The sequence below is a fragment of the Chinchilla lanigera genome, unplaced genomic scaffold (assembly GCF_000276665.1).
Source record: "Chinchilla lanigera isolate Chin_1 unplaced genomic scaffold, ChiLan1.0 scaffold00027, whole genome shotgun sequence".
NCBI lineage: Eukaryota > Metazoa > Chordata > Mammalia > Rodentia > Chinchillidae > Chinchilla > Chinchilla lanigera.
The window spans coordinates 13,456,911-13,469,023 of NW_004955428.1; the positions used below are offsets into that span (position 1 = coordinate 13,456,911).

Below are 12,113 nucleotides of genomic sequence, written 5' to 3' on the forward strand. Positions count from 1 at the left end.
GTTTTGTTTTTTGAGACAGGGTCTCACTATACAGTTCACACCAGCTTTGAACTCACTGTGTAGCCCAGGCTGGCCTTCAACTGGCAGTGATCCTTCTGCCCGAGCCTCCAGAGTGCTGGGGTGTGGTGGACTAGTGGTCAATTTGTAACATCCAGCTGAACTCAATCAGCACGGTTCTGGGTGTGAAAGGCCCACCTGATTGTCAACAGCATAGAAAGAGAACTGGAGGGCAAGATGGTGTGCTGTGGATTCTCCTGGAGAAGCTCTCCTGATACGAACTCAGCTGTTCTCATTGTTGGGAGAGCTCAGGTCCTTGCTGTCACGGAGGAAGGCTGCAGTTCTTTTCAGGGGAGCTCTGGTCCTTACCGTGAGCATTGCTTCCCGGCTCCAGTGCAGATCCCTCAGCCTGCTGGCACAGGTTATTTGTGCTGCTGGCAAAGACTTTCTAGCTTCCACCACTGACCTTTGGGCCTTCTATCCTTGATACAGACTTGCATGAGACACTGTCATGGGCTCTAGGCCTCCAGTTGGACTCACGGAGGACACTGCCGTGGGCTTTAGGTCTTCAACTGGACTTGTGCAGGACATTGCCATGGAACCCAGGCCCTCATCTGTATTCTTTGGGTCTCTAATGTATGGACAGATCTCATGCACTACTGTGCATTTGACTTTTGGGTGAGTATTACAAAGTAATCCTGAATCCTGTAAGTTATGTGTCCTGTATTAAATCCATTCCCTTGTAAACCTTGACCACAACATGGGATTACAGGCCTGTGTCACCATGTTGTGCCTAGCCCATGTTACTGCTGTGCTAGGAATTGAACTCAAGGGCCTTGTACATGTCAGGTAAGCAGTCTACCACTGAACTGCATCCTCACCCTACATATACATTTTAAAAAGCAGTTCTATGGGACTAAGAAGGGGAGATAGAATTTTTATGAGTGAAGAAAGCTAAATAGACATTAAATTTCTTGTTCATATTCTCTCATCTAAGCTGGATGAGTTAATGAAGCTAAAGTTTTTTTGGTTTGGTTTTTTGAGACACACTGGCCTCCAACTCATGGCAACCTTCCTGCCTCAGCCTCCCAAGTGCTAGGATTATAGGTGTGTGCCACCACACCAACTAAGGAAGTTAAAGGTTTGAAGAAGCTCTGCTGTACACTCTGCTGAATTTCACCCCTACCCCATTCTATTCTAACATAGCTACTCAACAAAATAGAAGCAGCAGGAATATAAGGGCTCCTGGTTACTTTAATGCCTCTCAGTTGCTGATAACACCCAGAGTATTGGGAATTCCTTTCCAAAAACCTATGCTGACTTCATGACTTTACATCTCCCCTTTCCTTCAGCAGCTCTTCCCCGAGTCTTTTGTAGCACAATGGTTTTTAAACCTTACTACACATTAGGATTACCATGGGGATGGCTAGGACCATAACTCAGTGGTCAAACACTTGCCTGGGCTCCATCCCTAGCACAGGAAGAAAGTTATATATGTATATATTAGGCAAAATACTGTTACCTGAGTGGGTAGTTTTAAGATTACTCATCTCAATGTCTAGGGTGAGACTTAGGTGTCCTTGCAGCTGTGGTTGTTACACTGACTCCTAGACCATATCTGTATCCTAGGAAACTTTACAAATACGAATTTCTTGGTTCCACATGGGCTTTACTGAATGAGAATGCTCTGGGTGGTAATGTCCAGAAATTTGTAAAAGGTTCTAGGGATTCTTGTGCAGTCTAAAAATTGGAGAACCAGTGACTCTACAGTGGTACTGGTCTCACTATGTACTCCAGGATGGCCTCAAACTCATGGTGATCCTCCTGTCTCAGCCTTCCAAGTGCTGGGATTACAGGCATGCGCCACCATGACTGGCTTATTTTTTGAAATCTCGTTCTTTGAGATATGGATACTGTCCTCCTAGAGCAGTGTTGCTAACCTTTTAGAGACTGAGTGTCAAACTATAACCCAAAAGCCACTTATTTACTGGAAAGCGCCAACACTGTAATTAAACCTGAATACTGAGGTTTTAGTTTAGAAAAAACTGCATTAACATCTTTTAAAAGAACATAACAACACATCTGCCATATGTTCACCACCACTGTCCTGGCATCTCTTTCTTATTTTTACCTTACGATATGGGCATATTAACTAAGGGGAAAAGCCTTGGGTTCAATCCCAGTACCTCTTCCAACACAAAACAAAACAAAACCAGGAATAAATATACTCAGTTCATTTGGGTACCTTAATCAAATGTTAACATGTGTTTTCTGTATTTGGAATTATGCCTCTTAAAAAAAACCCGAATAATTAACTTTTTCAATAGATTTTTATTATGAAAAATATTTTAAAATACTTAAAAATTTTTAGTTACAGTATTAAAAATTCAGTAACCTGTGTAAGAAAGCACATTAAAAAGATACATTCATAACAAGCTAAAATGCATATGATAAAGTGATTTAATTAAAAATGATATAATAGTAATACAACATTGTCAAATCATAACATTCACAAACTTTTCCTCACAACAGATCAAAATCGGGGTCTCAAACTTAAATGTCTTCAATGCTGAGTAGGAAAGACCAAGTGGAAAAGCCATCTGATACTAGAGAGAGTCCAGAGGCAAACCTGGGAATCCATGCCCAGCCTAAAGACTTGTCCATTTTTTTTTGTTTTTGTTTTTTGAGACAGGGTCTTGCTACACAGTCCAGGCTGTCCTTGAACTCAGGGCAAGCCTCCTGCCTCAGCTCCCAAGTGCTAGGATTATAGGCATGTGCCACCACGTCCAAGGTTTTTCAAATTTAAACTTTTTTTGTTTTTGACACAGGGTCTCATTATGTAGTTCAGGCTGACCTCAAACTTGCAGCAATTTTCCTGCCTCAGCCTCCCCCATGCTGGGCTTAAGGGCATGTGCCACCACACCCAGCTAAATATACTTCTGAAACATTAAGTATACCAAGTAAAACATCTCTGAGTCAAACTACCTTTGTACACTACCAATTTACAACCCTGGTCTAATAACTTTTAGTTATGTTCATGTACCTTACCGTCAAAATGGTAAAAACCTTGCAGACAGCACTTCTCGATATGTAGTTCTGGCTGGCCTTGAACTCATGGCAATCTTCCTGCCTCAGCCTGGTCAGTGCTGAGATTACAGGCATGTGCCACCATGCCCAGCTAATTTCAAATGTTTACAGAAATTAAGATGGAGGCATTAAAGTTACAAAATTTTTAATTACGCTGTAGAAAAAAAAGGCTGCAGAGGCACTTTAAAACACTTTTATCCTTACTAGACAAAGACTATAAAATAATTTATGGACAATGCAGGTTAAAAAAAAAAACCTCAAAGACACTTATTCCAAACCTCTACATAATACCTAAACATATTTTCTTTTTTTCTTTAACATTTTAGCTCTCAGCTGGACTTTAACATAAAAAGAAAGCAGTAAGAGCTGGGTATGGTAGGACATACTTATCCCAGCACTTGGGAGGCTGAGGGAGGAGGATCAGAAATGTGAAGCCAGACCAGACAACATAGAGAGACCCTGTCTCAAAAAAAAAAAGATAATGAAAAAGCCTGAAAAAACAAAGCACCAAATTTAGCCATTTAAGCCCCCATTTTAAAAAGTTATAGGTGGTATATAAAACTTAACATCTTTCTGTAAAAGTCTGTATGGGACAATTCAGTTTCTTTTCTCTCTTGTTTTTTTGAGACAGAGTCTTGCTTTGTAGTTCATGCGGCCTTGAACTCACTATGTAGCCCAGGCTGGCCTTGAACTTACTGCGATCCTCTTGCCTCGACTTCTCAAATGCTGGGATTACAGGCATTCACCGTCACACCAGTCTGAGCAGTCAATTTCATTTGTGGTATTCTCAAATTAAAAAGGCAAAACTGTAAAGTACTTGAGCTAAAGTCAGATACTTGGCACACTGAAGAGTAAGTACTGTAGACAGGAAAATGTTAGATACAGATGTTAGATAGTAGAACCATTGGTCAATGCAATGGATCTACTATTATTTCCATTTTTCATGACTTGAACTTTTTCAAGTAAGAGAAATGTTTGGCACTTTTAGAACTCTAATTTTTAGTAAAAATTTAAAGTCTGGCCTAGTCTAATTCATCTTATCTACAGTTCAACATTCATTTTAATTATTAAAAGCACTTATCTACAATGCCGTCAAGATTTTTAGAATGCAAATTTAACAGTGATTTTATACATAAGTAATTCTATGGCAGAAAATTAGTGACAATTGAAAAACAAGATTATAAATTCCCCATGCATCCAAAAAAGTACACGTATTTCTCACATCAAGTTAGCAGAAATGTCATATACAGTACAGGCTGATATATTACAATCTTTGTTTTAGAAAGTCTATTAAAAACCAAGAGAGTTTTTATGAATAAAATATTTTAAATTAATAAATTACTCAATTTAAAATGTTGTTTTCATAATATAATAACAGACTAGACATTGAATAATGGGACTCCCACAAAATAATAGCAAAAAACTTCAAATTACTTAATTCAAATATTTTTTGAAAGTACTGATATGTATTTAAAGTTTATAACTGATGTGTAACACTGAATTCCAGATTACAACGGTAGAAATGAGATCTATAGTGCTGTCTGCTGGTTCTTCACATCACCACAGGATGAAAATTCCTTTTCTAAGAAACACAATGGCTGCTCCAGTTATACTGTGATACAGCAACCTTGTTAGTTAGCGTATTTATGAAGGAAGCGTTCAAATGCATCATAGATGGCTTGTCTAAAATCAAATGTAAAAAAAACTGTAAGTAGTTAGCATAAGGAGTGGGAGACAGACAACACCTTTATTGTTTTTCCAAAGTAACATGTGGCTTTTAAACCAACCTCCTCTCCAAACTACAGAAAGGGCAAAACTATTGTATGTTGGGGACTGGATCCATGTAACCTCCCTCACCTCACTACTAGGGGAAAACCTGAAAAATATTTCAAAGGATGGTAAACCCAGGGGTATCTTTTCTTAAAAGTACTTTCTTTATACATAAGAAGCATACACATGATCGGGCCTCCTGGCACATGCCTGTAATCCCTGCACTCAGGAGGCTGAGGCAGGAGGATCACTGCAAGTCTGAGGGCAGCCTGGGCTACAAAGTGAGTTCAGGGCTAGCCTGAACTATCTGTATAGCGAGACTCTGTCTCAAAACGACAACAACAAAAAATAAAAAAATAAAAATAAAAAGCATACACACACAAATGACAAGAGAACTGATTTCTTCTCATCTCCGTCATTTTGCTGAAAATTAATTATGTAACTTTTAGACTGTGGGATTCAATCTATTTCACAGAATGCCTTAAAAAAAAAAAAAAAATAAGAACATGTGCCTGGCAACTGAATTTCAAATCAAAAGCACTGGCTCTCTACATTAACTTTGGGGGATACTTTTGTATTTCAATTGGAAAGGAGCAAACTATTCTTGCCTTTCATAAGATATTTTTAAAGTGCCAAGTTTAGAGGTGCATGCCTAAAATCCCAGCACTTGGGACACCAAGGCAGGAGGACTGTTGTGAGTTCAAGGCCAGCCTGAACTACACAGTAAGACCCTGTCTCAAAAAAAAAATTTTTAAAGCTATTTTTTTGCGACTATATAACAAAACATTCAGAAAATCAAAAAATATGGAAAGGGGAAAGACATTATAATGTTACTACTCAAAGGCATCTGTTATTAATATTTTCATGTAGCTGTTTTACTTAATGCATATGTCTATATTTTCACCCAGTATAAATACAAACTATGGCATATTAATCTTACATCCTACTTGTTTAAGCATTTCCCCATATCCTAACAAAAATATTAAGGTTTTTTTTTTGTCTTTTTTGAGACAAGTCTCGCTATGCAGTTCAGGCTGGCCTTGAGCTCACTTTGTAGCCCAGGCTGGTCTCGAACTCACAACGATCCTCCTGCCTCAGCCTCCTGACTGCTGGGATTACAGGCATGTGCTACCAGGCCCGGTTTAAGGATTATTTTTAAAATTAAGAGCTAGCTAATAGGTTATGATTTTCATTATGTTAAGGAAGAAGTAGCTTTGTTCTTTTGTGGTTTTTTTGCTCTTTAGAGACAGAGTCTTGTCGGGCATGGTGGCATAGGCCTATAATCCCAGCACTTGGGGAGGCTGAAGCAGGAGGATCATTGGGAGTTCGACACCAGCCTGGGCTACAAAGTGAGCTCAAGGCCAGCCTAAACTGCACAGCAAGAACCTGTCTCAAAAAAAAAAAAAAAAAAAAATAGAGACGAAGTCTCACTGTGTAGTGCAGACCAGCCTCGAACTCATGGCGATTTTCCTGCCTCAGCCTCCCAAGTGCTGGGATTACAGGTATGCACCATCACACTTGAGGAGACATAGCTTTCTAACAAGCTTTTATTTCTTTGTCTCAGGAATTTGTTTCTCTGCTGTGTCTGATGGCACATACCTGTAATCCCAGCACTAGGGAGGCTGAGGCAAGAGGATCTTCGAGAGTCTGAGGCCAGCCTGGGCTAACTAAGGTAGCAAGACCATGTCTCAAAAAACCAGGGGAAAAAAAGTTCCTCTGCCCAGTGTGGTGGCACATGCCTATAATCCCAGTACTTGGCAGGCTGATCCAATGCCATGAGTTCTAGGCCAGCCTGCACTATATAGTAGGATTCTGTCTCCAAAAAAAATTTACTTGTATTACAACCAGCTCTAAATAATACAAAATACTGAGGTACATATAAGAGTGACTTGTTTTCTATTTGGTGAATGAAAAGACTGAAGTTTTCAAAGTTCTACTATTCTAATGTCATTGAAACCCCAGTAGGGTTTTTTTTTTTTTTTTTTTTTTTTTTTGGAGATGAAGTGCAGGCTGGCCTTGAACTCACTTATGTAGCCCAGACTGGCCCCGAACTCACAGCAACCCTGCTGTGTCAGCCTCCCCAGTGCTGGGATTACAGGCCTATGCCATCACACCTAGGACCATTAGGTTTTTGGGCTTTGTTTGTTTTCTGATACAGGGTCCTATTATATAGTCCAGGCTGGCCTCGAAGTTGTGGCATTCCTGCTGCCTCAGCCCCTCAAGTGTTGGGATTACAGGTGTGTACCACTATGCCCAGCTGGTAAGTGTATTTCAATGATGCCTTTTTATGATCAAGTATGGATAGAAGTAAAAATTATGGAAGATATAAGATAATTAGAGTTATAAAAGTTTTTATAAGTTCTAACTGAAATAGTGGAGTTGTAGAGCATAGTGGTACATGCCCGTAATCTCAGGTATTTGGAAGGCTGGGGCAGAAGGGTTTAAAGTTCAAAGCTAACCTGTACAACTTAGCAAGACCTTGTATCAAAATAAAATAAAATATAGACAGACACGTAGGTAGGGCTGGGGAAGTAGCTCAGTGCTTCCTGGGTTCAATTTCTAGTACTTCGAACAAATTAATAAAGAAAGAACTGGAGATACAACTCAGTGTAAGATCCTGGGTTCAATCCTGCCACAAAAAGAGATGAATGAATAAAAAAGAGTGGAGTCAATACTAGAATACTAAAAGTCATTAATAGTAAATCATTATTTTACTTCTCATTAACATTCACTATTAAAAAAATAAAGATAAAAATAAAATTCACTACTTACTTGCTAATGAAAAAGCACTGCTGTATTATCTGACAGAGACTTGGGTCATTCTGAGAAAACATGAGTGTAGGGAAAAACCTACCCAGGCACCAAGCAACTTCTACACACCAGTGTTCCTCCACACACCCTAAGCCACCCGGCCATTAGTGCCTGAAGAGGGTAAAAGCACCTGGTAAAACATGCCTAGGACAACCTGCATCCCTGGTTTTCTAGAAGGAAAAGAAGGGGCAAGGTAGGAAAGGTGGGCAATCTTATTGGGAGATTTGTGGAAGGCAAGAAGAAAATAAAAGGACTAAGACATGCAATAAAAATGCCTAATCTTTCCTACATGTTGAGGGAAAAGAAAAACAAACAAGCAAATACCTGATTAGACAAATCATCTTACCTGAAGAGTCCCTGTTTAAAAAGGTAAGCGCTAATATGACCCCCTTCTAGATAGCGGATTTCACAACCAGGCCAAATTTCTTGTAGACTTCGAACTCCTGTTCGTGGAATATACGCATCTTCTTTGGCTTGCACCACTATAATGAGGCTTGGGTCAACTGGAACTAAGAATGGGATTTTTACACATTAAAAAGGTCTAAGATTTTATCTATTTTATTTTTTTTTGTCTTTTTGAGACAGGGTCTCACTATGTAGTTCAGGCTGGCCTTGGATTCACTTTGTAGCCCAAAGTGAACTCACAAGAATCCTCCTGCCTCAGCCTCCCGATTGCCAGGATTATAGGCAGGCACCACCATGCCTGGCAAAAAGGTCTAAGATTTTAGACAAATATCATTAAGTCATATTAGAAAATACACTATATAATATAGTGCTATAAGTGAAACATTTGTCAAACTCTTAAGTATTAAACATAATATACCATATTATAATATTCACCCTTAATATAAGATGACTATTCTAAAGATACAAGATTCAGTGTATTTTTATTTATCACTGTTATTTTTTGGTGTGAGGATTGAACCCTGGACTTTGTGCATGCTAAACACACGCTCTACCACTAAGCTATACCCCATCCCCTCCAATGTATTTTTAAAGGAGTAAGATGGCTAGGCATGGTGGCAAATGCCTGTAATCATAGCACTTAGGAGATTGAGGCAGGAGGACCGCTGTGAGTTCGAGGCCAGGCTGGACTACAAAGTGAATTAAAGACCGGCCTAAAATACACAGCAAGATTCCCGTCTTAAAAAAAAAAAAAAAAAAAAAATGGCATAGGAAGGTTTTCATGGATAAAATATGATACATTAAAATGACCAGTTTATCTTGGAAAACACAGTCTGGACCTAACAAAAAATATTCCCTCTAAAACATGAAATTATTTTGTAAAGCACCTTTAAAATATTTCACAAACATTTACACTAGCAAATATTCTCAATTACATACAAAAATTAGTACCTGAGAAATTTGCTACATGAGTACATTCATCCATGACGCCTTTCATAAATATTAAAGATTCTTTTTGAAGATTGTTTCTTCTTTGTTCTTTGCTGACGACCTGGTATGACTGAGGGTTGTAACTTGTGTAATTACTTTTGTTGGTTGAAAGTGTTTGATTCAGGCAGTCTATCTTAGAGGCATCTTGCAACAAGAGTCCTTCTGATGTAGCACTGAGAGATGTTTTACTAGAAGTTTGGCACTCAGCAGGTTGTTGGGACACAACTTGGTTTGTCATATCTAAATTTAAACTCCTGGAAACCAACTTGTCTGCACTGCTAGGGAAGCGTTTCACAAAATCTTGTCCCATTTTGAAAGAATCTGTCTGAATAAATGAAAGAAAAAACCCATTTAATATAAAATAGAACTTTATTTAACAACCTTTTCAAAAGAAAAAGATAAATACCCATCAATGGATAAACAAAATAGCCCTATACACATATATATACACAATGGAGTTTTATTGTAAAAAGGAATGAATTTTTTTAATTGAAACTTTAAATTCCTTTTTCAGACACATACCATAACGAAGATGAACTCTGAAGACTATTATGCTATGTGAATAAACCAGACATAAAAAGACAAACAACGCCATTTGTGGTGGTGCATGCCTGAAATCCCAGCACTTGGGAGAATTAGGCAGGGAGACCTAATTGTTGGAGGCAGCTTGGACCACATAGCAAATTCAAGGCTGGCCTGACTACACAGTGAAACCCTGTCTCAAACAAAGCAAAAAAGAAGACAAACATTGTATGATTCTACTCATGAGAGGTTTCCATGGTAGTCAAGCTTATAGAGGATGGTGGCTGTCAGGGGCTGGGACAAGGGAGGACGGGGAGTTACCCTTTCGTTGATAGATTTTGTCTGAGAACATGAAAAAGTTCTGGAGAGGGATGGTGGTAATGGTTGCACAACAGTGTGGATACATCCAATGTTACCATACACTTAAAAATGGTCAAAATGGCAAATTTTATGTTGCATAGATTTACCATGACTTTTAAAAGGAGAAAAGATGTCTAAATTTAATGGAGGATTAAGATAAACGACATGTATTTATTGCTGAATGTTTCCTACACAACAAGATAGGGTATCAGTCTGTGTCATGTTTTATTGTGAAAGTCTGAAATCCCACAACCTGCCTTCACTTAGAACTTCTAGAAGTCTTATGAGTATATATTGGAAGTAATATAAGCTCACAAAGATATCAGCTATCTAATGTCCCTTACTCAGACTGAACAAACAAGAATTAAAAATTATCTAGGAGCTGGGAATGAGGGTGCATGTCCACAACCTAAGCTACCTGTGAGGCTGAGGCAAGAGGATAAAAAGTTCAAGGCCAGTCTGGGCTACATAGCTTTTTGTTGTTGTTTGTTTTGGGTTTTTTCTTTTTTGCCTTTTTGAGACAGGGTCTCACTGTTCAGGCTGGCCTTGAACTCACAGCGATCCTCCTGCCTCAGCCTCCCGAGTGCTGGGATTATAGGCCAGTGCTAGGATTACACGCGTGTGCCACCAGGTCCAGCCTGGGCTACATAGTGAGGTCAAGACCAGCCTGAATCATACGGTAAGACACTGTCTCAAAAAACAAAAAAACAACATAAAAAAAAGGACTGGTAAAACACCTGCCTATGATGCTCCAGGTCTTGTTTTAATCCCCAGTACCATAAAATCAAGGAAAATATATTGCTTATGAAAAATCTCAAAAGTATGTTCTATGCTTAAGACTTATAAATTCATACTATTTTCTACTATCATTTTATTTTTTTAAAATCCATAAATTTGGTAACACACTAAATTTGTGAATTATTTGAGAAACACCTTTCTCCTGGCAGTATACATGAACACAGTTAAGAATTAGAAAAAATCCAGTCACATTACAAATAATATATCCTTTCACTCAGCAGTGTTTCTAGGACTTTACACTTCTACAGTGACACGCACAAAGTTACTTATTGCAGAAGTGTTTGAAAGATAAGAAAACAACATAAATCTTTACCAACAGGGTACTCGCTAATAAGTCATGGTACATCTACCTATATAATAAATTATTATACAGCAGTAAAAAACAGAAACATTTATGAATAGCCCATTAAAAACAGAAGAGAGCCAGGCATGGTAGTATACACTTGTAATCCCAGCACTCAGAAGGCTGAGGGAGGAGGAGTGTTGAGTATGAGGCCAGCATGGGCTACATAACTAATTCAAGACAAGCCTAGGCTACACTGTGAAGCCTCGTCTCAAAAAAAAAAAAAAAAAAAAAGGAAATGCAGGGATTAATGGGTTCCAGATATTCAAAGTGGTACATCAATAAATTTAAACTTTTTTTATGGTATTGGGGTTCGAACCCAAGGCTTCTGCACTGAGTCCTACTCCTCAGTCCACTTTAAAATTTATTTTATTTTATTTTTTTATCTTGAGGCAGGGCCTTGATAAGTTGCCCAGGCTGGGCTATTCTTGGGATCCTCGTACCTCAGCCCACCAGAATGTTGGGCTGCAACCACCACACCGAGCTAAATGCCACCATATCCAACTAAGTTTAACTTCTTCTTCTTCTTTTTTTTTTTTCTGTCTTTTTGAGACAGGGTCTCACCATACAGTTCAGGCTGGCCTTGAGCTCACTTTGTAGCCCAGGCTGGACCTGAACTAGCAACGATCCTCCTGCCCCAGCCTCTCGAGTGCTGGAATTACAGGCGTGCGCCACCACGCCTGGCCCTAAATTTAACTTCTTTTGATTGTGAAAACATAAATAAGGAAGTCATCCTGACATTTTTGAACATTCATTACTTTGAACTGGTTCTAGAGGACACAGGAAGTGCTGGGTAAAGCTATCCTGCCATTTCAAAATGAAATTTAAGAACTTCCTTTACAAAATACATGTAAATTTTCTCAAAAGCTTTCAAATATAGGTATCTTTATGGCTCTAGGTATGGAGGAACAAAAAAGCTATTTTGTAATAAAGTTCTGAAGGAAGGGGCTGGGATTTAGCTCAGTGGCAAAAGCACCTGCCTGGCAAGTGCAAGGTCGTGAGTTCGGTTCCCGGTACCGGAGAAAAACCA

General features: G+C 38.9%; 1 protein-coding gene across 5 annotated transcripts in view; it reads right to left on the reverse strand.

Annotated features, from left to right (window-relative positions):
• Positions 1 to 4,535: 4,535 nt before the first annotated feature.
• Positions 4,536 to 12,113, reverse strand: part of LOC102004188 (chromosome unknown open reading frame, human C4orf29) — a 57,739-nt gene continuing 50,161 nt past the window's right edge. For 4 of the 5 annotated variants that reach the window (XM_013515329.1, XM_005386733.2, XM_013515330.1 and 1 more), the window contains 3 exons: positions 9,022 to 9,385; positions 8,012 to 8,174; positions 4,536 to 4,767 (listed from right to left, as the gene is read on the reverse strand). In XM_013515329.1, the coding sequence (XP_013370783.1) occupies positions 4,716 to 4,767; positions 8,012 to 8,174; positions 9,022 to 9,385 (579 nt within the window). In that variant the 3' untranslated portion in view covers positions 4,536 to 4,715. Of the gene's footprint in view, positions 4,768 to 8,007; positions 8,175 to 9,021; positions 9,386 to 12,113 lie in introns of those variants that run through there. The other variant, XM_005386734.2, reaches the window with a different exon arrangement.